The sequence below is a fragment of the Boleophthalmus pectinirostris genome, unplaced genomic scaffold (genome assembly GCF_026225935.1).
Source record: "Boleophthalmus pectinirostris isolate CB_2022bp ecotype Guang Dong unplaced genomic scaffold, ASM2622593v1 HiC_scaffold_4, whole genome shotgun sequence".
Classification (NCBI taxonomy): domain Eukaryota; kingdom Metazoa; phylum Chordata; class Actinopteri; order Gobiiformes; family Gobiidae; genus Boleophthalmus; species Boleophthalmus pectinirostris.
The window spans coordinates 37,303,630-37,329,648 of NW_026571353.1; the positions used below are offsets into that span (position 1 = coordinate 37,303,630).

The 26,019-nt window shown below is 39.5% G+C and overlaps 1 protein-coding gene across 1 annotated transcript in view; it reads right to left on the bottom strand.

Moving 5' to 3' along the window:
* Window positions 1–2,661: 2,661 nt before the first annotated feature.
* The window catches only part of vps13a (vacuolar protein sorting 13 homolog A), a 90,648-nt gene continuing 67,290 nt past the window's right edge, over window positions 2,662–26,019 (bottom strand). Inside the window, exons 56-75 of the mRNA XM_055161364.1 lie at window positions 25,300–25,357; window positions 25,042–25,213; window positions 24,802–24,958; window positions 24,410–24,556; window positions 24,179–24,260; window positions 23,997–24,066; window positions 23,546–23,660; window positions 22,302–22,415; window positions 22,063–22,208; window positions 19,741–19,822; window positions 19,179–19,292; window positions 19,019–19,094; window positions 17,405–17,568; window positions 15,354–15,399; window positions 15,112–15,235; window positions 14,625–14,739; window positions 6,777–6,862; window positions 6,038–6,161; window positions 4,516–4,590; window positions 2,662–3,146 (exon numbers count right to left, since the gene is read on the bottom strand). Of these exons, the coding sequence (XP_055017339.1) occupies window positions 3,096–3,146; window positions 4,516–4,590; window positions 6,038–6,161; window positions 6,777–6,862; window positions 14,625–14,739; window positions 15,112–15,235; window positions 15,354–15,399; window positions 17,405–17,568; window positions 19,019–19,094; window positions 19,179–19,292; window positions 19,741–19,822; window positions 22,063–22,208; window positions 22,302–22,415; window positions 23,546–23,660; window positions 23,997–24,066; window positions 24,179–24,260; window positions 24,410–24,556; window positions 24,802–24,958; window positions 25,042–25,213; window positions 25,300–25,357 (2,118 nt within the window). The 3' untranslated portion in view covers window positions 2,662–3,095. The remainder of the gene's footprint in view (window positions 3,147–4,515; window positions 4,591–6,037; window positions 6,162–6,776; window positions 6,863–14,624; window positions 14,740–15,111; window positions 15,236–15,353; window positions 15,400–17,404; window positions 17,569–19,018; window positions 19,095–19,178; window positions 19,293–19,740; window positions 19,823–22,062; window positions 22,209–22,301; window positions 22,416–23,545; window positions 23,661–23,996; window positions 24,067–24,178; window positions 24,261–24,409; window positions 24,557–24,801; window positions 24,959–25,041; window positions 25,214–25,299; window positions 25,358–26,019) is intronic.

Genomic DNA, 26,019 nt, shown 5'->3' on the forward strand with positions numbered 1-26,019 from the left:
ACAAATGATAATTCACGTAAAGGGCCAATATCACGCTGCTTTCTGATCGACGTTATAATGTCGTTTCCTCATCACAAAATAGATCTGGAGTTGTATTTTGTGTTTTCATTCACACACAAACTTTCAAACACAAACTAAAAACACATTGTTCCATTGTTGTGATGTCATGTGGTGATACAGGAAGTGCTCCATTGTGGTTGTTAAACTCCAGACACTCCATAGACCAAGAGTTTTTGTTTTTGTTTATGCGACACATTTGACATTTTCACAGTTTTGATGATTAAAATGTTTGTGTTTCATATGAACTTTGCACAAAAAGTGGTTTAACAAAGACTTTTAGTATCACAGACGTGATTTAGACTTTATTTTTTATTGAACTGTGCCAAAACGATTTGAAATATATCGTATCGAAAGCTCACTGTATGGAGATCTGTGTCATATCGGCCCGTCATCATCCAAAGTCGTCATCATCCAAAGTCGTCGTCGTCATCCAAAGTCTTCGTTGTCCAAAGTCATCCAAAGTTTTTTGGTCCAAAGTTGTTCAAAGTCGTCGTCATGCAAAGTTGACGTCATCCAAAGTCATCGTTGTCCACGGTTGTCGTCGTCCACAGTTTTCGTCATCCAAAGTCATCCTCGTCCACCGTTGTCGTCATCCACAATCATCGTCCAAAGCCGTCGTTGTCGAAAGTCGTCGTCGTCCAGTCATCCAAAGTCTTCATTGTCCAAAGTCATCCAAACTCGGCGTTGTCCAACATCGTCGTCATCCAAAGTCGTTTTCGTCTAAAGTCGTCCAAAGTCGGCGTCATGCAAACTCGACGTTGTCCAAAGTCGGCGTCGTCCAAAATCGGCGTCGTCCAAAGTCGTCCAAAGTCGTCAAAGTCGTCCAAAAGTTGTCCAAAGTCGTCCAAAGTCGTCCAAAGTCGTCCAAAGTCGTCCAAAGTCGTCCAAAGTCAGCGTCGTCCAAAGTCATCCAAAGTCATCCAAAATCATCCAAAGTCGTCGTCCAAAGTCATCCAAAGTCGTCATCCAAAGTCGTCCAAAGTCAGCGTCGTCCAAAGTCCATGCACTTTCATTTCAGCAACATCTTCCTTTTGCTCAGTTCACTTTAAACTACCACTACATGACATCACAAGGTGGAATGCAGCATTTCGAGCTTTGGGAATGTAGACAGACTCATAATAAAAGTTTTACTCGCGTGTGAATGAAACAGAACACAACTCCAGGTCAGTTTTTGAGGAGGAAACATCGTTCGAACGTGACTAAATGTGCGTAATATCGGCCCTTTAACGACACAGACAGACTGTATAAAAACATGCAACCGAGCCCATTTGAAATCCAGGCAAATGTAAAACTACGTAAGAAGTCCGATGTAGTGACGTTTTTTTAGTATTTTCTGTGTAAATAAATGCAAAACATGATGGCAGACGGAAAAACAGTTCGGTTCATGGCGAGTTTGGTCGTTAAGGTGTTTCCTCTGGATTAAAGGCTCTGTACCTGATTTTTTTTTTTTCAGATACTGCATCTCAAGAGCTGATTATATGATCTAAGTCAGCCGCATGCCTCCTAATTAGAAAGCGTTATATTCTCCGGAAATCAGGAGGTGCGTATTAGCATGCTAGTTGTTGTTAGCATTACCGTGTGTCATTCGTTCTTTCGTGTTTCAAAATAAAATCAAAAGAAAGAAAATGAAAACAAAAAACAACTATTTTCTTGTAATTATTTGTCGCCAAAACCAAAATGAAAAAACAGATAATGATTTGTTTTTTTAGTTTTTCGATTTTGTGTTTAAATAAATAATGGAAAAAAGGATAAAGGATGTTTTTCGTTTCCGTGACTTAAACTGCGATGCCGGACTGAACCAGGTCCAAACCAGGTCTAAACTAGGACTAAAACAGGACTAAACCAGGTCCAAACCAGGTCTAAACTAGGACTAAAACAGGACTAAACCAGGTCCAAACCAGGTCTAAACTAGGACTAAAACAGGACTAAATCAGGTCTAAATTAGGTCTAAATCAGGACTAAACTGGTCTCAGTCCTGATCACCCCACAGCCTATGTGGGTGCACCTCTGGGCCCGTCCTGACACTCAGTCCTGGTTTAGTCCTGGTTTAGTCCTGGTTTAGACCTGGATTAGTCCTGGTTTAGTCCTGGTTTAGTCCTGGTTTAGACCTGAATTAGACCTGAATTAGACCTGAATTAGACCTGTTTTAGACCGGTTTCAGTCCTCGTTCAGTCCTGGTTTAGTTCTAGTAAAGACCTGGCGCAGTCCTGGTTCAGTCCTGGTTTAGTCCTGGTTCAGTCCTATTTTAGTCCTGGTTTAGACCTGTTTTAGTCCTGTTTCAGTCCTAGTTCAGTCCTGGTTTAGTCCTGGTTTAGTTGTAGTTTAGACCTGGTTTAGTCCAGGTTCAGTCCTGGTGCAGTCCTGTTTTAGTCCTGGTTCAGTTCTTGTTCAGTCCTGTTTTAGTCCTGGTTTAGTCCTGGTTTAGTCCTGGTTTAGTCCGGCATCACAGTTTAAGTCTCGGAAACGGGAAACGTCCGTTATCGTTTTTTCCGTTAATGACTTAATTAATTTATGAATTTAAACACAAAATCAAAAACTGAAAAAATGAATCGTTATCAGTTTTTTCATTTTAGATTTGGAGACAATAAATGAAGAAAATAGTTGTTTTTTCATTTTCTTATATTTGGTTTTATTTTAAAACACAAATGAACGGATGTTACACAGATTCTAAACACTTTGTTGTGAGTAAACAGAAAGTTCTAAATGCATAAAGGTGAGTGAGGAAGAACTTTGTTTAAAATGAACTAGTTCTGTTTTTCAGTAAAAATAAGGTACAGCGCCTTTACACATAAAGGAGAGTAAATAAAATTCTTTCTTATAATTGAATAAAATAGTATTCGTAGCAGCATCAGCAGAGTGTAAACTAGGACATACCTAAAACTTACGGCGCACACACATAACGGGGTTTGTAATGTAAATATTCGTTGACGTAAAGCACTTAGTAGTCAGGCATGCACACGTGTTCCCTCCACGGTCCTCCGGGTGGCGCTACAGGAGGCGAAGGCACTGAGAAGTCGGAGTCGGCCGCTTACGGGTCAGTATTTAGGTAAACTTTCTCTGGCGTCCTCCAGTTTGGCAAGAACCCACTGAAAAACACAAATCATTTTCAAGAATAAGCAGACGGGATAAAACACCGAAAACAGGTGAAGAAACTATTGTAGCCACAGCTGCCCTGGGGCGAACCAACAAGTATGGCTGCTCATCGGCCCCTCCCAACGCCATCAACACTGACTCCCACATTCACACATAATGGCTGTTGCAAACTACAGGAGAATTTTCCCGATTTTGGCTGCGATTTGCTTCTCCACGAGTTCAAGGCGACGTGACCCGACTTTGTGTCTTCGCGTGTGATTTTGAAGCCGCTGCTCCTCGTGTTTGTGACTCTGAGCTGCTCTGTCAGATCATAACCACCAAATTTTAACTTCTTGGGTTCTATTTAAAGACAATATAGTAAAGTGTATTTACCTTGTATTTATTTGTGCCCCGACACAATCCATATGTGCTTATTTCTTTTACTTTGGTCTGATATGGCGGAGTTTAGGTTTTCCTGCTCTGTTTCGTCTTTTTGTGTTCTGGTGAGTCTCCCTGATGTTTCCTTTTTTCTAAAATCAATGACAACCGAAACCATCCTGTCGGGATTCACAAAGGCCGGAATAATTCTAACTGGAACTGATGCTGAGTCTGACGACAGCGACACAGAAGAGGAAGCGGCGCTCTGTTTACCTCCGGAGGTCGTGGAGTTGCTCAGAAGTGACACCGAGGATGAAGAATTGAATGGATTTAGTGATTTGGAGTGAGATGTTTGTTAAACTTGTTCTGTTGTTTATGTTATATTTATCTAAAGAACTGTTCATATGTGACGTTAACAGTCTGTTGTTCTCTCTTCTATTGTTTTTACTAGAACTTGAAATATCAGTTCCTTGTCTTTGAATTTCCCCCAAAAGAGCAACAAAGTCTGGTGTGACTTATATATGTTTTTATCTTCTTCATTTTGCATTTTTTGACTGGTACGAATTATACTCTGGAGCGACTTATAGTCTGAAAAATACGGTAATTAATTTTTTTCAATCATACACACTTTTTTTTTTTTATATTTTGATTTAATAATGCAGCTGTCTTTGTTTTAAAATATATTCTGTGTGTAAAAGGCGATACGGTGATGCGGTGGTTAGAAATCTCTCCCCACAGACCAGAGAAGCTCCTGGGTTTGACTGGGTTTGATTGTGGAGTTTCCATGTTCTCCCCGTGCGTAGTTTCCTCTCGTCGCTCTGGTTTCCCCTTCCAGGACTCCCCTCTAAACAAGACTCTCTACTCTCTATCTCTGTGGGACTTTCCTGGCTAAATAAAGGCCAGTAAAATGCAAACGCCGAGGGGTTTCGGGAACTGAACCCGGGAGCTTCCTGCTGCGAGGCGAGTTTACTGTACTGCGCCGCGCCGCTTTGGACCCACACTGACCTTGGCGATCTCTGGAGTCTTGAAGTTGATGATCTTCCCAAACTCCTTGGCGTGAAACACAGACTTGACTCTCTCCTGAAGGAAACAAAAAGGACAAAAAAAAAAAAAGAAACGTAAATGTTATAATGTTTGTTAGTTTTGTTTCACCTCTGTCCCACATTGTGATGTCATGTGGTACAGAAACCGCTCTACTGTGTTTTTAAACTCCACACACCTTCACTAGAATCATGTGAATAGTTTCAGCCTTGGAACTGTCGATCTCTACTGAACTAAAAGTAAAAGGAGCTGTTAACATGAAAACTATCGCTTCATGACGTCACAAGGTGGCACAGAGCATTTTGATCTTAGACAGACTAATAATGAAGAATTTCTCAAACATTTGTGGATAAAATAAAACAACTCCAAGTGTTTTTAAGGAGGCAACCTTTATATTACAAACAGGCAAATCAGAAAACTGGAGCTCTTTAGATGAGCTACTGCTAATAAAATCGCTTTAAGGCCTATTCATACTTCATAAGAACATAAGAATAAGAATCATTTTGTTTGTCCGGTTCCTGTTTATCAGTTCTCGACACCTCAGCTGAGCAGAACATTATTCGTTTCGGCAGCGCTGTCCAGCATCTTCGCTCTGATTGCTTATTTACATGTGTGTGGTTTATCTGATTCTTTGCCGGTGCGGATCAAGAAAAAAGAACGTATGGTTTTGAGTCAAGGCTGACAGAAATGGTGAGAAAATACAAACATCTAAATGACATGATGCTCAATAACTATAAAGACGCCGAGTGGCAAGAAATTCATGGAGGGAGATCGCAGACATTTTAGGCTCGGACGAAAATCGGTGTAGAAATGTTTGGGGTAATCTCCGTGACAAGTTTGTGAAAGCCAAAAGGTGGGTCACCAAAAAAGAACGATCAGGCTGGAGTACGAAAAGAAATACACTCAAAATAAACCTGGGCAGGGGAGAGCGAGAGGACGGAGCAGGTCGGCAGCAGAACATCTTTTGAGGTATGAAATGTCAGAGTAAATCAAAAATCACAAACTTTGGTCTCTAGTTTTCTCACTGCTGTCTCTGAACATCCAGAAGTCTACTGAACAAGCAGCCTCCTGCTCATCAGCTCATACATCTCTTAGAACTCACTAGTGCTGTCAGCTCACTGTCAGTGAAACACTGACTGAAACAGTCTGAACATGTGACTGTGCTGAACTCAAAACATTTAACTGTGTCTTCTGTGCTCTATGATTTTAATGTATTTCTTATTCTGTAAAGCACTTACTTTGTGTACGAATTGTGCCTTGCCTATTCTGTCTCGAAGCCACAAACCCTGTACTGTAAACTTTTACAGGCATGTTCTGAAATGTCCCTGTGTGTCAGATGCCCTCCCTGTGTCTCCATGAGGTTTTATTCTGTCTCAAAGCTACTAACCCTGTACTTTAAACTTTACAAACATGTCCTGAAACGCTCGTGTTGTGCTCGTCAGTTCAGATTTCAGTTTCTGTCAGGTGTTCTGCTTAAATGTTGGACCTTGGCTTCGATGCGCAGTCTGCGATCCTCCACGATCATCGGGTCTTTGGTGAACTCTTCAAACAGATACTGCCACTCGCACGTCAGCTGTCCGAACGTGCCCTTAGTCACGAAGAAGATACCCCTGAAGAGACAAAAACACACGATTTATTTGTAAGTAAAGTGGTGTTTAACATAAAGAATGAGCTCTACTTTGTATAGGCCGGGCTGGGTGGTACAGTGGAGTTAACAAACTACATTAAATACGAGTAATCAAAGCTACAAAAATACAGAACAGACATGGTTTTCAGGTAAGTCAGTTCCATTTAGATCCATGTATCATTCGTTCATTCGTTTTTCGGTATAAAATCAAAAATAAGAAAACAAAAAAGCAACTACTTTCTTCATTATTTGTCTCCAAAACCAAAATGAAAAAACATAACCGCTCTAAGGTTCATATTTGCAGCCTGTATTTATTTTCAATTTGAAAGTTTTGCGTAAATTATCAATAACAAAGTGTATTTTGGAGAGAGAAATGATGAATGAATGCATCGTGTAACTAAAAATTAATCGTTTCAATATTGTGATTGTGATTTTTTTCCATAATCAAGCAGCCCTAGACTAGACTTTAGACTCCAAGAGGAAATTCTTTTATACAAACAATAAATACGACTGAAAGCTCATCCCAGGCTGAACACAAAAGAAGGTATAATTAACTTTACTATGCTAAATAATATCCGTCTGTAAAAGCAGGACTCACCTCTTTGTGATCATGAGGAAGTCTGAGTCATTGACCTTGGCGTGGGCGAAATACCTGTACTTGGCAAAGCGCCCGTTCTCAATTTTCTGAAAGAGAAAGTGGAGTAATGTTTATAATACAGATATTTTAACAAAGCGGCGTTTCTCGGGTCTCCAGGCGTCTTCAGAATCGAGAGCGGTATTCATTCTCTCCGGAGTCACACGGAAGGAGCGTTTCCCAGCCACAGACCGACACATTCACACAGACAAAACTACAGAAGTGTTTTTGTAGTGGCTCTTTCATAATTATTACAATCTTTACAGGGCTTTGGACACTTAAAGCTGCACTACGTAACTTTCAAATCCAAGTCCACTTTACGTATATAGCACATTTTACTAACAAAGCTGTTTCCAAATCATAAAACGAAAACAACAAAAAGATAAATTGCTAAAATCCGATCATACCAGTCCTAAAACAATAAAACTCAATCAAATCAAATTAAAACAAAAACATAAAATCGCAGTAAATAAGTCAAATAAATGGATTTCAACTTTGCAGGTGGACGGTCCGCCGCCTGCTCGTCTCCATGGATATGTTATTATTATTTTGCCTGGGATTTTCCACAATACGGCATTAAACTTTAATTTTTGGTGATGGTATCATGTCAAGTTACAGGTCAGATCTGTGGAGAAGCGGCTCTGCTCACAGTCAGAATGCATGTTTGTATTTTTTGAGCAATAAAACACCTAGAATTGAACAAATGACGATACATAAAGACAGATAACTATAATGCCACACTGTGAAACATTCCAGGCAACGCAGTAACATCAATATGAGACAAATAAGTGATTGAAAGTGAGAAAAATTACAGAGTGTAACTTTAACTTTTGGCCGGGGTCCACCAAATCTCTTTACAAAAGACCATTTAAATTCAGAACATTTAAATCAGGTTTAATTTTGTTTGTTGGAGGCGTTTATTGTGTTTTTGACGTAAATTCATCATAAAAGAATAAGAACTTCTCACATCAATTACTTGAGACGGGTGCGTTGGAGGAGAGGGAGCAGCCCAAGAACAAAAAAGAAAAATCCCACACACCGTCTTACTTACAAAATGTGAGATTTATTAGGACAAACAGTGTCCGTTTGTCTATGGCCTAAATTCATTAAATAGTCCATTTCAATTCAAGTAGATTATATACAGTGTCGTTATTTTAAAATGATATCTTCCAAGGCCACGTTTATACTGAAACAAATCACCGTATCAGAAATGATTTGCGTCCAGACACGTCATTTCTCTGTCCGCAAGTCTTCCCTATCCACACAGTTTTGCGCTTATTTGTTTACCTTTTACAGAAACAAAACTTAAAACCACATGGTTAATTTGCATAAACCAAACGCTCAAAAAAACAGCTCGCTCCTTGTGCGCTGATGCAGTTCAGCTTCTGTCGGACTAAAGGACACGACTCAGTGGATTATGAGTGTTCTTTCTGTGACAGAGGGATGTTCTGCTGATGGTGAGTCTGTTCTGTGTTTCTGTCGTGTTGAAGATGGTTCATGTTAAACTTTTCAGAGATTATACGTCTGCAGGTCGAACACACAGACTGTATATATGAATGGACAAATATTCTAGCCTCTTAGCGTTTTGGTGGTGAATTACTTCGCGGTGCATAGATCTACATCAGAGTATCAGCGTTTTCAGGCGTCCACACGGTGCCGGATCAGATCTGTACTCAGTTGAATTCGTGGGAGCTGGAGGCACCAAATCGTTCCGTCTCTGGAGCCGGATTAGTGTGGACGAACACTGCATCCACAACAAAAACGACTAAAATATGTACTAGTGTGGACGGGGCCAAGTCATCTCGTGAACCCCACTTTGGAAACAGCTGCACTAGACACTAGAGCACACTGGGAGCCGGGATTGAACCACAAACCTCTGCGTTACATGGCAAGAGCTTTACTGACTGTGCCTCTGTTGACCTATGACCACTTAGATACCACTATACTACTACTACTACTACTCCTACAACTCCTACTGCTACTACTACATCTCCAAAACCAAAAATAAAAACTAAAAATGTAAAACTTATCCGGTGAATGATGTGGGATGAACATGAAAAAGGGAGAAAACTTCAGGAAAAGTGTCATTTATTTATGAGAACTGAATGACAAAAAGAATCAAATGAAAACACAGAAAAGTGAAAGTGAAACTGAAAGTGAGTGGACGGTTGAACTAGCTGCTCTCCTCCTCTTCCTCTGCTTCTCTACAGCGCCCCCTGTAGGCCAGTCTCCTCTGTGGACCCAAACACAAAGAGTCACGTCTCTCCTTCACAAACACGTGTCAGCTACAGCGCAGATCACAAGGTTAAAAAGGACTCTTGTGAGCTTTTGCCATGTAATAAAGCTGTTCCCTCCTCAAAAACAGACCTGGAGTTGTGTTTTGTTTCATTCACACATGTTTGAATAACGCTTTATTATTTGTCTGTCTGCATTTCCAAAGCTCAAAATGCTCTGTTCCAACCTGGGACGTCACGTAGTTCAGTAGAGATCGGCAATTCCAGGTGTGAAATCATCCAAATAATTCCAGTGAAGGTGTGTGGAGTTTAAAAACACAATGGATCACAAGTTGGAATGAAGTTTTCTGAAGAACTCCTACTCCTAAATCTGCAGGATTTGTTTGTAAAGCTGAGTATACACTGTGAGATATTGTCACGGTTCATGTTTTGTAGTCATTGTTTTTGCTTATTTTGGTGCATCTTTTCCTATAGCGTCGTGTGCTCTTGCTCTTATTTTGACATTTGTCCTGTCTGCTTGTAGTTTTGAGTTTGACTTCCTGTCTGTTGATTGTTTGCCCCGCCCTAATGTGTTTCACCTGTGTCTGTGTGTATTTACCCTGCGTTCGATTATCTTCAGACTCCCACTTGAACCTCGGATTTGACATCACGTCCGAGCCTGAATGGCGTGTCGGACTACGTGGATTATGATTATGACTATTCCCTCATCTTATGAAAACGCTGCCACTTTAATTAATTACATTTTTGGAACTTCATTTTATGTTATGTTATGATTACTTTACCGTTACAACATTAGGGACATAAATGGCTGTTAAATAAAGTATTGGCCTCACCACAACACCGAGTACCAGACCCACAGGCAGTGATACAGACGTGGTAAAGTACTGCAGTGATACGAGTGACTGAAATTGTCATTTAAACCACCACAGCGTCCAAACACAATGAAAACACTTCATATTTACATGTCACAGTGGGCGGAGCCATCTTTAATTCTGACTCGAAATCCTTGCTCGGTCTACTGTTGCCGCTACCGAGGTCCGAGTCGGGCTGTCCCAGGAAAAGGGGCGTGTCACGTGTGCCGCTGGGTAACTTCTCGGAAAACTGATTCGGAAGGATAATTGAACGCAGAGTTATACCCAGTGTTCTCCTCTGCCCGCTGTTGGTCCTTTGTCATTATCCGTGTCTTGTCTTATCCTGGCAGTTTAGTTCTGATTTTTAGATTCTTTCTTTGTTCTCAAACTGTACGAACAAACTGTATGCAGGGTTTAAAAGTTCACAGCTTAAGATTCATGTTCTCACACTATACGAACGACTTCAACAGAGCAAAACCCTCAAGAGAGGCGACTGGATTTCAAACACGCTTGATTTTCTTGCGACCTATGATCGGGAGCTGGACGTGAGGTATTCATCGGTTCTCATTACCCCATGTTTACTACACAAAGCACGACACACGATTAAGCCAAAACTCGAAAAACAGTCGCATGAGTGAAAAATCGGCTCTAAAAGGGCCAAAAATCGCAGTGTACACCCGGCTCTAAACATGTGAATGAACCAAACCACAACTCCAGGTCAGTTTATGATGAGAAAACAACATTAGAACATTTGTATCTACAAATCCATAAACTACTACTAGGGGTGGGCGATATATCGATATTTTAAATATATCGAGATAGTTTTTAAACTCAATATGAATTCTGACATATCGTATATATCGATATAATGCTTATATTAAATTTAGATTTCGCCGCTTCGCTTGTTTATCTTCTCTCTCGTCGCCCCCGCCTCCCTGATTTTGTTGCTCGTGTCTCCTTCACTCGTCACTATCGCCCTGAACGCCCAAAGTTGGTGCCAGTGAAAAGCTTCAAGCACCACGAACCTTTTCCACCATTTACAGACAAAACCACCAGCAGCACATCCTCATATTCCACCGAGTCGCGTCCTTTAGCCCGAAAGAAGCTGAACGAGCTGAGCTGCGTGAGAAGTGCTGTTTATGCAAATGAGCCATGTGCTTAAGTTTCATTTCTGTAAAATGTAAACACACGTGCGCAAAACTGCATTAAACACATTATTATCTCAAACGGGCTGATGTGGCTCTAGAGTCGTTATGCTTTATTTATTGTAAAGTTTAGTAATGTAAAGTTTATTTATGCAGAATATTTTAATGAATAATCTGCTGCAGTGTCACTTGTACAACAGTGTTTGGAAACGTGGGGTTTGATCTGCAGTGGATTGTGGGATTAAACCTCAGAGCTCCTCACGCTGGAACATGGATCTATTGTTAAAATAAGGAACATCCTGAGCTTCTTCTGCTAAAGGAGCTCATGGTTTTGGTTCTGGTTAACAGAGTTAATGCAAAGATGAGTTTGTGTTGAGTTGTTTTATTTATGAATGAAAAGAAGGAAATATGTATTATTTCTTTTATTTTACAGTTAAATTATTATTTTTTGTAATCTTAAATATTCTATATGAACTGCCGACCTCTTACAAAAAATAAAAAAAAAGACCTTGTGGAATTTGGCAGATTTGTTTTTGCAGTTTTCAGTTTTAGGGGGTTATTTTTTCTTGAACAGATATCGAGATAAATATCGTATATCGAGATATAGCTAAATATATCCAGATATATTTTTTGATCCATATCGCCCAGCCCTAACTACTACTACTACACAGAACTACAACTAAACTACCTGTAACTGTAACACACACAACTCCATAACATCCAGAACAGACGAGTCCCACCTGGATCTGAAACGCACAAAACTGCAGCCACTCGCTCCAGACAAACTGCTCCAGACGCAGCGACAAAAACACAGTTCAACCAGAGCAGAGAGAGTTTAGACAAACAACAAGCAGAAGGAGTTTTGGTAGTTAGAGTTCTGGGAGTACAAGCTGTAATAGTAATAGTAGTAGTAATGGTAGCACTCATAGTAGTAGAAGTAGTAGTGCTAGTAGTAGTTGTAGTAGTTTTGGTAGTAGTCAGACATATTGTACTAAACAGTAGTAGCAGGTAGTAGTCAGAGGTGAAGTACTAAACTGAATAGTAGTAATAATAGTTGTAATACTTTTGGTAGTAGTCAAAGTACTAGTACTAGTAGTAGTAGTCAGAGGTGTTGTACTAAATGGAGTAATGATAGTAGTAGTAGTAGTAGTAGTAGTAGTAGTAGTAGTAGTAGTAGTAGTAGTAGTAGTAGTAATAGTAGTAGTAATAGTAGTAGTAGTAGTAGTAGTAGTAGTAGTAGTAGTAGTAGTAGTAGTAGTAGTAGTAGTAGTAGTAGTAGTAGTAGTAGTAGTAGTAGTAGTAGTAGTAGTAGTAGTAGTAGTAGTAGTAGTAGTAGTAGTAGTAGTAAGTAGTAGTAGTAGTAGTAGTAGTAATAGTAGTATAGTAGTATAGTAGTAGTAGTAGTAGTAGTAGTAGTAATAGTAGCAGTAGTAGTGTAGTAGTAGTAGTAGTAGTAGTAGTAGTAATAGTAGTAGTAGTAGTGGTAGTAGTAGTAGTAGTAGTAGTAGTAGTAGTAGTAGTAGTAGTAGTAGTAGTAGTGGTGTAGTAGTAGTAGTAGTAGTAGTAGTAGTAGTAGTAGTAGTAGTAGTAGTAGTAGTAGTAGTAGTAGTAGTAGTGTAGTAGTAGTAGTAGTAGTAGTAGTAGTAGTAGTAGTAGTAGTAGTAGTAGTAGTAGTAGTGTAGTAGTAGTAGTAGTAGTAGTAGTAGTAGTAGTAGTAGTAGTAGTAGTAGTAGTAGTAGTAGTAGTAGTAGTAGTAGTAGTAGTAGTAGTAGTAGTAGTAGTAGTAGTAGTAGTAGTAGTAGTAGTAGTAGTAGTATCAGTACTCGGACTTCACAATGACACAGTATAAACAGAACATAATCCTTAAGGAGAAAAGTTTATATTTTAAAAAACTGTTCTGGTATTTTGGTAATTAAAAACGAGGGAAATATTTCACCCACTTTCACAACAACAGTGTGTTTTTGTTTTTAAGATGATCAGACCCAGAACATTTGACTGCCATTACACAAACACAATCTTGACTTTTCCCCCTCCACAATAAACTATAATAATTTTGGCGTCCAGCTTCAAAAAAAGACTTTACTGCGACTGCGATTCTACGTTTATGATGAAGTGTAAAATATATGAATGAGTTTGCATCGACCAGCAGAGATGACAGCTGCACAACCCTGTCTCCATCTGGTCTTATTCTGTGTAAAACCTGCTGTTAAAGAGTAAACAGTGTTGGGGAGTAACAGATTACATGTACCAGAGTTATGTAATCAGAGTACAAATTATGAGTAACTGTATTCAGTTACAGTTACAGTTTCAGTGAGTGATAATTAGATTACAGTTACTTGGTTGAAATAAATGGATTACACAGAGGTATTTTCCTGTTTTCACATTTTGGGCTAAATCCCTTTTTTTTCTTTTTTTCTCTGTAATTCCACTCATTGCCGGACACTAAATCAGGTCTAAAACCAGGTCTAGACCAGGTCTAAACCCAGGTCTAAACCAGGTCTAAACCAGGTCTAAAACCCAGGTCTAAACCCAGGTCTAAACTAGGTCTAAAACCAGGTCTAAAACAGGTCTAAACCAGGTCTAAACCAGGTCTAAACCAAGACTAAACCAAGACTAAATCACGTCTAAACCAGGACTAAACCAAGACTAAACCAGGACTAAACCAGGACTAAACCAAGACTAAACCAGGACTAAACCAGGACTAAACCCAGGTCCAACCCAGGTCTAAACTAGGTCTAAAACCAGGTCTAAAACCAGGTCTAAAACCAGGTCTAAACCAGGTCTAAAACCAGGTCTAAAACAGGTCTAAAACAGGTCTAAACCAGGTCTAAAACCAGGTCTAAAACCAGGTCTAAACCAGGTCTAAACCAGGTCTAAATCAGGTCTAAACTAGGTCTAAACTAGGTCTAAACTAGGACTAAACCAGGACTAAACCAGGACTAAACCCAAGTCCAAACCAGGTCTAAACCAGGTCTAAACAGGTCTAAACCAGGTCTAAACCAGGTCTAAACCAGGTCTAAAACCAGGTCTAAACCAGGTCTAAAACCAGGTCTAAAACCAGGTCTAAACCAGGACTAAACCAGGACTAAACCAGGACTAAAACCAGGTCTAAAACCAGGTCTAAATCAGGTCTAAAATCAGGTCTAAACTAGGTCTAAAGTAGGACTAAACTAGGACTAAACCGGGACTAAACCAAGACTAAATCACGTCTAAACCAGGACTAAAACCAGGTCTAAACTATGTCTCAAACAGGATTTAACAGGACTAAACATGCCGCGTGGACCGTGTCTCCTCGTCTTCTATCAATACTATTTCTAATTTTGTTAAGTAAAGACTGTTTTTTTTTCATTGTCTTTTAGCAGACAAAACATCTTATGTGAAGATTTCCTCGTCTTTGCTTCTCTACAGCAAATCAAGTAATCCAAAGTATTCAGATTACATTACTCACTTTAAGTAATTTAATGGATTACGTTACAAACTACATTTCGGTGTGTGTAATCTGTAATCTGTAGGGGAAAACATTTTAAAAGTCACCTTCCCAACACTGAGCGTAAAACACATGGATGAATAGATTGTTTTCACCTGGAGCATCTGACTGCCCAGCCCCTCCCTCTCCTTATATGGGCGTATGACTCCGTCCTCGTGGATGAAGCGCGGGGGACGCAGAGACTCGATGTCCTGAGACGTCTCCGCGGCTCTGAACAAAACAGGAAAAGTCTCAAGTTAAGAAAAGTTAGTGCAGATCGTCTTCTCCAGAGGGACGTCCGCTGTGCGAGGACCGACTGGTGTGTTTACTGTGTCTAAAAATGATGGCAGTGGACAGCATGAAGCCAAATAACTTAAGGCGTCACTTAACGACATACAAATGATACTGTTTATAGTGTTGACGGAGAGTGGAGGGGCGCAAAATGTTTTCTTCTTCCTAGAGGGGGGTGTGACAAAAAATAATTGAGAAGCACTGCGTTAAACAAAGGTGGGTCAGTTTGGTTATAGTTTGAGTTTGGTGGTGGTTTGCGAAGGTTTAGTGCTGATGTGGGGATCTTTGAGCGATCGTTTGGCGATGTCTGACCTCTTGATGCCCTGGAAGGTGCTGGAGGCCATGTCGATGATGCCTCCGGTGGGTCGGGCCACAGCTCCCACCAGCCCTTTCCCCACGCCCTTAAAGAAGCCGGCCGCCCCCTCCTTCTGAGCGCCTGGAGACGAGGAAAACACAAGGACCAGAGACACAGTCAAAATAAAACGCACAATAAACGGAGATGATTCTAAAGTAGATTCAGCAGTGAGTCGGGGCTGTGAAACATGTGAACTTACCTTTGATGGGTTTAGTGACGATTCCTGTGATTCCACTCACAAAACCCTGGACAAAACAGCAGACAATAGTGAAAACATCCTCATAATACAATTAGTTTATTTAATTAAAGTGTGATAATTATTTATAGAATATTCTCCAATCTGCTAATCACTAACTTTGGCACTTTTCAAAGACACATTTAGGAGTAAGGATGTGCAAAAATATTGAAATATCGACAAATCGTATTGTTTAAGGTGATGATACAGTATCGATATCATGAGCTGCTGTATCGATATATCACCAAGAGTATTTTGTCGTAAATTTTACTAAATTATTTTGTTACAGCTACAGTTTTGTTGCTTGTTCAGAGGAAGAAAACTCATTTAAGTGACACATTTGACATTTTCACTGTTTTGATGATTAAAATATTTGTGTTTCATATGAACTTTGTACAAGAAGTGATTTAACAAAGACTTTTAGTATCACAGACATGATTTAGCCTTTATTTTTATTGAACCATATCGAATCAATTTGAAATATATCATATTGTATCGAGACATGCATCGTATCGTGGCTTAAATCATGTCTGTGGCACTAAAAGTCTTTGTTAAACCACTTCTTGTGCAAAGTTCACATGAAACACAAACATTTTAATCATGAAAACAGTGAAAATATTAAATGTGTTGCATAAACGAGTTTCCTTCATCTAAACCAGGGGTGTCCAAACTTTATTCATCAAGAGCCACATCTCTAAACACAGAAGAAGCAGAGGGTTGATCGAGGGCCGTAGACTGGAGCTCAACACAGTGAATAATTGAAATATGTGCATGTTTAACACGTTTGAATGAACCTCAGTCTTTATTCATGCTAAGATCCTTAAAACCACACACTAAATATTAACCTAACCCTAACCCATGGAAGGCTGAGGACCAAAAATTCATCAGAGGCCCGCTTTTGGACCATAGTTTGGACACGCCTGCTCTAAACAAACAACAAAACTGTAGCTGTAATAAAATAATTTAGTAAAATACACCAAAAAATACTTGATACTCGATACAGCAGCCCACGATATCGATACTGTATCATCACGTTAAACAATACGATATATGGATATTTCTATATTTTTGCATGGCCCTAGTCCAGAGAAACCTCTGTGATAGGTTTCTACATTTTTTCTACTGAGAGCCACATATTCAAACTTTTCTGAATTGGAGTCACAAACAGGGGGTCAGTACAGGGGTTGTTTAGACTGGTGCATTTAACACACGTTTCACAGAGCCTACTTACTTTTAATACCTTTAACATTCACTTCAGGTCTGTATCACAGTGCAGGGTGGTGTTATTGAGGTTGCAGTGGTAGAATAACTTAAATTTGCAAGGTGTCTACGATCAGTTGGACCATTTCAGGTGAGGGTCAACGGTCCCTCAATCTGACCACGCCTCAGGAAGTAAGAGCTGATCTGTGACCGTTTTAAAGACGCCTCACAGCCCAAACTTGTCCAATAAGTTATTACATTTAGTCTTTGAAAAGAACCAAAATGAGTGAAGTTGGTGACTGTTATGATCAGACTCCAGCTAAAGCCCCTGTGTCCTGTATTACATTGTTTCCCAAAGACTTAGGTGAGTCGCAAGAGATTTTTTTTGGTCTGATCTGCATGTAGGTCTGCAATATACACTTCTAATACATGAGAGAATGAGTTTTTATTTATTTATTTTTATTTAGTGAGAGGTGCTTGCCCTGAACGAGTCTTCCTGCAGTTAAAGATGAAAAATGTTTGCTTTGTTGTCCAAAAAGAAAAGTGATAAATCAGCAAAGGTCAGTCCACTTCAGGATATTTATGGATCCTTTTATTGCTGGTTCAATTTCTGTTTTTCATTGTTTAAAACTTGAGTAATACTAATTGTTCAGAGGCACGATCACTCCGTCAACAATAAAATATCCACATTAATGTTCAATAATGGTCAAATAATGTCTATTGACTTGTGTCGTGAAGGTTTGTGACTTTTAAAATATGTGTCCCCAGTAAAAAAGTTTGTGAAACGCTGGTGTATTTGTATAAAGTTTCCTCACAGAGACGAGCCCTTTGCCTCCTCGGGCCAGCCCCTCCCTCAGACCGCTGGGCTGCTTGTTCATGGCCTCTCGTCTCTTCTGCTGGTACTCCTCGTCCATGGTGATGGCCGCCACGCCTTTGGCCATGGCCCCCGTGATCCTGGACGCGGCGCCGGCGATGCCCCCTGGAGGAACAGGCAGGAAGCACAGGTCAAACACAGGACTCTGGAATACTTTATTTGAGCATGTACTGTCCGCTTATAGTTGTGCCGATTCCTTTCAACCATTCAACTCCTACTGGCTTAAAAATACTCAAATACTGCAAAAATACTCCAATACTCCACACCTTGACCATGCCATGAATCCAAGGATCTGTGCTTCCTATTTATAAAGCACGTTTCTGAGTAATTTTCACCATTCAGAAGATAAAATATTTGCTTCTAAATGTTAATTGTGCTTGTTTATGTTATGTTTTGTGCCATTCAATTATATCCATGTGCAATTATTATTTTTAAGTCTATTTTTAAATTATTTTTAAGTTATTATTTATTATCTGTTTTTTCCCCACTGTGGGACTAATAAAGGCATATCTCATCTTAAGAAAAAAAACAAAAACTTTATGATTGGTGTGTACATGTGTTACGCGTGGGCACATTGATTCGGATCATTACTTGTTTTTATTCCCTTTTGTAGTAAGTTGTAATTAGTCCTTTTTGCGTAATTTTTGTTTATGGTTTATTTTTGCGGCTGCCGTAGAATCTTCGTTCGCCATGAGCCATTTGTTTTGACCTGGTGAGACCGAATGTCATGTTTTCGTTTTTCTTTTGGGTTCAGGTTTCTGTTCATTACTTTTCATTATTTTTTGGGAGGCACGGGAGGGTTTTTAAATTTCTTTAAAAATGTTTAAAAAAAATTAAGAACCAGCTACAAATAAAATTAATTAAAGAGCTATATTTTGACTCCTGTGTCCTTTTTAAATATGTTGGGACTCACCTTTTGGGGTCGTAACAACATGTTTACTTTATAGCTGTAAACTTCCTTCATATACAAGATACATACATATATACATACAGACGTTTCATTACCCACTGGCAATGAAAGAAAAATCAACAATCATCACTGAAATCACTTGAAACTGATAAAAGCAATAATAAATAAAAATTTACTGAAAATTGATCAACAAAAATCAAAAGTTGCTTTTCATCTGGGGTTAAACAGAATCATTTGAAAAAAACAAAATAATGAAACTGGCCTGGACAAAAATAATGCTACCATTAACTTAATATTTTGTTGCACAACATTTTGAGGAAATCTCTGCACACAGTAACAATTTTGTCCATGTTTGTAAATATTTTTAGTCCCTTTCTGAACACTGCATGTATTAAATTACCATGCTGCGTATTTCTCTGTACTCTGTTAAGTGTTTTATTTACTATAACAGGAGTAATAATTCATTCTACTGTGGTCCAAAGCGAGAAAAAAATGATCTGACGAAGGTTTCTTGCCAAAACGTTATCTAAAAATAAAAAAAAGGTTCTGGAACGTTGCTGTTTCTTGCGTCTGCATCTGTACAAGAACTTTGGTGTGTGTTTTGTGTTTCATTTGTAATAATTCTGTTAACGTGGACCCACTCACCGACAGCTCCTCCCACCAGAGCCTTGACCCCCAGAGCCATGCCCTCCACAAACTCCTCCGGCCCCTGAATCGCCCCCTGAGAAACACCACACAACAGTTAGAGCACAAACACGGTTTTCATCTGAAACTCTGAACAATTATATGAACGTAGAGTCTGTACCTGCCAGGGCTCATAGAAAAAGGCCTCCACTCCCTCAGACAGACCTCGGATCAAACCAAAAGGATTCCCCAGGACGTCCAGCCCCAGCACCAGCACGTACATCTGCTTTATCGCCTGGAAACAAAAAACGCCATTTCAACTTCCTTTATAGATGCCATTTTGAGTCATTCTAACAATAAAATTCTTATTTATAGCTATTTTCATCACTCTGAAAGCCCATGGATTACTTATGATAGAATTTAATAGAAGTTAGTGTCACTGTAAATTCCTGTATCGGGAAATAAGGACAGACAAATATATTTTTTTGAATACTTTGGCTGTGAATTGAATATTAAATGTAATATTTATTAGGTTGTCCACTTCTAACAAAATAAATTAAAAAATATACTCTATTTTCTGCACTATAGGGCGCGGTTAAAAGCCTTTAATTTCATCAAAAAACGACTGCACGCTTTATAATCCAGAGTGCCCGATAGTGCGGCAAATAAGGTATGTCAATGTCATATGTCAATGCAGTGAATTAAACATTGTCATATTCATTTAGTTGTGCTGACTGTGTTACCTGTTTAGAGTAGTGCCGGATGACCTCCCACTGCAGCTGCTGTGTGGTGCAGAACATGAACTTCAGCTCGAAAAAGGCCAGTCTGAAACAGAGAGGTCTCCAGTTTAGATCAAAATGCAAAAAATTCAACATTATTATTTAACATATTATCATACAGAGCCAAAAAGGAGCATCAATGGCTAAATCTGTACAGTTTTCTTTATACTGTATATGAATGTGTTTGTACTTGGTCCTTGGTGTTTCCCCGCTTTAAACACAGACTTTGTCAGGCTGCCTACAGCTGCTCTAAAATGACATGAAAACACTGTTGAGACTGGAATTTGTCAGTGTTTTGAATTGAATTATGTGTTTAAAGAAAAAAAAAAACTTCTTGATTATACACTACCAGTCAAATGTGTGGACACACTTTTTTTTTTACAAATATTTTTTTCATTAATTAATATGACTAATTAGAGAGGTGCACAAGCATTTAGGCCAAGTGCTCAAGGCTAAGTAGTAGTTTACTTTGGTTACTTGCTGCAATGTCATGCAAAAATGCCATTAGGACCGACCTACTGTGCTTAAATATGACAGTAAAGAGGCAAAATTATTTTATTATATATAACTCGCTGGTAATGCCCTACATAACCTACGGTATTGAGATTTGGGGCAATACATATAAGATGAATACAAAGCCAATCTTTACCCTACAAAAAAAGGCAATAAGAGCATCACATTATCAACTTATAACGAACCAACCAATGCATTATTTATAAACCTTCAAACGCTGAAATTTTATGATTTAGTCGACCTTTACACTCTTAAAATCATGTTCAAAGTAAACAACAATCTCCTGTCGAAATCGTTACAGAACATGTTCAAAATCCGAAAGAGCCGATATGAGCTCAGAGGCACGACCGAGTTTATTAAAAAGAAAATCAGAACAAACATTATGAAATTTTGTAAATCTGTTAAAGGGGTGAAGCTGTGGAACAACTGTACAGAAAACCTAAAACTGTGCACCACTTTCTTTCACTTCATAAAGAAGTTTAAATGTTTAACTCTGGACAGAAACATGAAATATGAGACTTAGTTTGTGCTGTAGAACTTTGTTGTTCTGTTACTGATTAGCTTGTTTCTTCCTGCTGTATTTATGAAGATGAACTGATGTCAAGATGAAGCTCTGACAAAGGAATAAAGGGTAAAGGCATAATAAGCTTAAGCTTCAGCCTGCACCTTTTCGGTCTGTATATGTTAAATATGAATTAAAGTCAAAATATACCTGTGACCGAAATAAATAAATAAATAATAAAAAATAAATAAAAAAATAACAGTAAATATAGCCTAAATAAACCCAATTTAAAATCTAATAGAGCGAAACCTAAGTTTTATAACCAGCTGAAGTTTCACAGTGAATTTTTACATAACAATATCGGCTGTTTACATCAGCTGATGGACCTGTTTAATCTGTGTCATAACAAGTCTAAAAAAAAAAAAACATATCGGTCGTTCCCTAATCAATACTAAAAAAGTCCCTTTAACAGGACAGAAATGAACCTTTCCTGAAGCTTTAGAAAGATCTTGAGCTGTATCAGAACAAGTTTAAGAGCACATAGACTAATAAACACCCATGGACCACTGAGGATTACACAGATAGAAGAACAGATGAGAATATAAAAGTAAGTACTATGATTTAATATTGAAAATCACATTCTGTTTTCTAAATAGTGTTTTCTATCATCATCATCATGTTATCAAGTCCATTCCTTAGTATTGAATATTGAGTTTGAAATGTTAGTCACACTACTAGTAAATTAAGGCATGGACTTTTGTTTTAACATAACCTGTATTATACTTACACTACCAGTCAAAAGTTTTAGACCACCACACTTTTTCCAGATTTCTACTGTTTACTGTTGATGTATTCTAAACTTCAGAAAGTTCTTCCCAAGTCTGTCGCAGAAGTTTCCATAAATGTGTGACACTTGCAGGTTGCTTCACTCTTCTGTCCAGTTCATCCCAAACCAGCTGGATGGGGTTTAAGTCTGGACACTGTGCTGCTGGACACTCCATGTTTTCAAGTTTTACCATCTTGTTCTTTTTTCCTGAGGTAGTTTTGGCAGAGTTTGGACTTGTGTTTTCTATCTTTTATCTATTTTCATCATCTCTGGCTGTTCAGTTTTTACCTTTGTATCATTTCAAGCTCTTCATTTGACTTGCATGACTTGAATTGCAATAAATAACTGGAAAAATGTGGGTGTTTTAAAACTTTTGACCAGTAATGTATGTTAAAAAACTGATTCCAGCATCATGTAGTAACGCGTGTGTGAGTTCGGTGCGTACTTGAAGACCACGTCCTGCACATCGGTGAGTGTGGCTCCGATACTCTTGAGCAGCAGGTTCAGACTCTGCACAGGGATCAGCTCTTTGTCCCTCTTCTCCTTCAGACCGTCCTCTCCTCCCGTGCTCAGGGAGAAGCTCAGGTGCATCTGAGAAAACAACATTTTAAACATCAGGCAGTTGCACAGTCGTTCACACCTTAAAAAAAAAAAAAAAAAAAGTGCAGAGTAAATAGCACAGACCTTGATGGGAGAGATGTGGAAGAACTCGAACAGACTGATGGGAGAGTTATCCGCAGCAGAGCCGTTGTTCAGCTCGGCCTTGATGTACTCTATGTCCTTCTCAAACAGCTCCACCTGCAGGAAACACATGGAAAACACAGTTGGATCAGGCTTGGGCCATGTGTACAAAAAAACAAAAACAAAAAAGACCTGTTTAGACCTGGTTTTAGTCATGGTTTAGACCTGATTTAGACCTAGTTTTAGTCATGGTTTAGTCCTAGTATAATCACTGTTTAGCCCTGTTTTTAATTCATGTTCAGTTGTGATTTAGACCTGGTTTTAGACCTGGTTTTAGACCTGGTTTTAGACCTGGTTTTAGACCTGGTTTTAGTCATGGTTTAATCCTGGTATAATCCTGGTTTAGTTCTGTTTTTAGTCCTAGTTTAAGTTCTGGTTTAGACCTGGTTTAGACCTGGTTTTAGTCATGGTTTAAGCCTGGTATAATAATTCTTTAGTCCTGTTTTGAGTTCTTGTTCAGTCCTGGTTTAAACCTGGTTTAGACATGGGTTTAGTCATGGCTTAGTCCTGGTATAATCCTGGCTTAGTCCTGTTTTTTAGTCCTGGTTCAGTCCTATTTTAGTCATGGTTTAGTCATGGTTTAGTCCTGTTTTAGTCCTGGTTTATTCCTGTTATAATCACCATTTAGCCCTGTTTTTAGTTCATGTTCAGTTTTGGTTTAGACCTGGTTTAGACCTGGTTTAGACCTGGTTTAGACCTGGTTTAGACCTGGTTTAGACCTGGTTCAGACCTGGTTTAGACCTGCTTTAAACCAGGGTCAGTCTTGATTTTGACCTCGTTTAGACCTGGCTTAGTCCTGTTGTTTTAGTCCTGTATAATCCTCGTTTAGTCCTGTTTTTAGTTCATGTTCAGTCCTGGTTTAGACCTGGTTCAGTCTTGGTTTTGACCTGATTTACTCCTGATTTTGACCTGGTTTACTCCTGGTTTAGATTTTGAGATACACAAAAATAAACTGAATTGAACTGAAAGATTTAATAAATACAGTTTGACACAAAAAGGCTCAATTAATCCTCCCAAATCTAAACTCTAAACCACACACTACTGACAGGGCATTGGCTGTGGACTTCTTCTTGATAAAAAACCTTCAATCATATCACTGACGATTACACATGACTGAACATCGATCTGCATTTAAACCTGATGTCTCGCTCAGACCGAATCCACAGACAACAGACCACAGACAGTACCTCCTGCTCCGTGGTGACGGCGCTGGCGTTCTCTGGAGTGAACAGGTCTAAGATCGCGTACAAGAAACCCAAGTCCACCTTTAGATCCATCTCCTGAATCAACACCACGAAATACCTACGAGAAACACAAAGACTTTGATCATGTGGTATCGTAATAAAGTGCCTATAGTCAGATTGCAGATTTGTTGACCTGTTTTATGGTTAATGTTTGTTGTTTTTTAATTAAAATTACTTCAAAGCTACAGAATGTAATTTTCTGGAAGTGGCACATCACTGTACTTTAAAACATTTTCTATGTTTTGTGTCATGTATTACAGCCAAGCAACAACATTTCCAAGTAAAGGAGTTGGAGGAGGCCCCCCTCTTGGTCAAATAAAAGTCAGAGTCATGTTTTAAGTGCAATAAAGTCTATTATTTGGCTAAAATGTTACATGTGGCAAATGTCACATACTTGATTCTGGAGATATCGGAGTGTCCGGCTGTTCTGGTCACGATGCTGATGTCAGTCAAAGGCTTCGGTTCTGAACAAAAAGATCAAATAAAAAAGCACATATATCATATTTATTCATATCAAATGTATTATTTTATTATGAATACACAGTTTTGTGTAACAGCAGAGGCATTAGCACAGACCTGCCTCCATGACGATGGACTTGGGCAGTTTGACGGGGTAGAACACATAAGGGAAGATGGCTCCTGGCAGCTGGTTCTGGATCTGAAACAAAACACAGAATGACTATCTGAGTAAAAGTATAGAGGAGGAGACACTGCTCTTGTAGAGGAAAGTTCTGCTCCTGTTATAATCTGCTCTTATTCAGAGACATTTGTAGATAGAAATTATTAATACCATTAGCCTGGCCTCACCTGTATGCGGTGGATCTGGATGCGGTAAGACTTCTGTCGCGGTGACACGCTGTACTCGACCTTCACTCCAGGGAGGAAGTGCCTCCTCAAGGGGGCGTCCGTGGGCTGCAGCATCCTCATGTCTGTGCCGTTAGGAGTGAAGCAGACCTGAGAGAGACATCAGACATGGACAGGGTCAAAAATATGGAAGCAATGAAGTCATCATTCTAAAATGAGCCAGGAGCTTCAGTGCTTTCAACACGGCCCTGTGGTGGTCATCCAGGATTCATAGAACCATAGTTACATTTGTAACTCTCAATTGTTCAAATTTAATTGCTAAACAAAATCCATGACTCGAGTTCTTTTAACATAAACAGAAAACCATTAAAGTTTGAATATGAACTTTCTCAGACCTGGAAGTTGTTCTCCAGGTCGACGATGCCGTTGTCCACCGGCTCTGTGGAGAGGTAAGTCTGATAACTGCTCTCCAGGATGTCTGCTTCTTTGATGCTCAGAGTTTTCCAACGATCCTTCTTCTTTTTGGGCTTGTGCTCCCAGACCACGTCAGAGCTGCACCAGGGGACACAGTGGTGAGTTAATGAAGATGTGTTATGTTTTTATTCAGCCCATGAGACGGGTGTGAGCATTTGCACCTTGTGATTCCGATGAAGGAAACCTCTTGTCCTGTGGAGTTGTTGACGAGGGACATGCCCACACTCTGTAGAGACAGAATTATCTCCTGTTCGGCCAGCTGGGCCTTCTCACTCTCCGACAGCAGCTGGAAGATGGACTTCTCCTCTGTGAACAGCACCACCCTCTGCAGGCCTGGGGAGGAACAGTACGAGCTCAGACATGTGGGTCAAACAAAAAGAGGTCAAATGTTAAAATGTATGAGACAGAGGAGAGCGAACCTTCATAAAACGAGACCACATAGAGCTTCCCGTCTTTGTTCATGTCCTCGTTATGGTCCTGAAAAGACAGAAAAAATACAACACAGATGGTATTTACTTATGTGGAATTTAACTCTAAAATGTTTTAAGCATTTTAATTTTAGAATCTGTATTATAACAGGAACATAACATGCATCTTGCACTTCTGTATTAGAATCTTTGAGGTGAGGGACAAGAGCTGAAAATGTCAGAGAATCCATCAGTTCGTCGTCTGGTTCGTCCAGATCTAATTCAGCCTGGAGAGATCGACCTTCACTCCTGTTTACCTCACCTACCATCTAGATTTTGGAAAGATGTGTCTAGCTCCAGCTCTTGCATCTGTGGTATAACCAAGTCCCACTCCCTGCTGCAAAAAAATTCCTCCTCTGTCTCCATTTGTGTGCATTTTCCACACTGGCACCACCAATCTCTGGTTCTTCTGTGTCGGCTTTCTGCAGCAGCTTCGGCGGGGGCTGTCTCTACAAAAGCTCTCCCTCGTTCAGCCCTTTCAGTATCCATCTCTCTCAGCTCTTCGTCTGTGTACTCTGACTCATACAGGTATGGTTCGTTGGAAAAAAAAATTGTCATCAAAAGCATCGGGTCCTCCAAACGTGGCCAGGACGTACAACTAGCTGCTGCTCAGACATAAATCCTCCAAATGCAAGGCTGGTTTTACTTCTAAAATTATTCTATCAACACAGA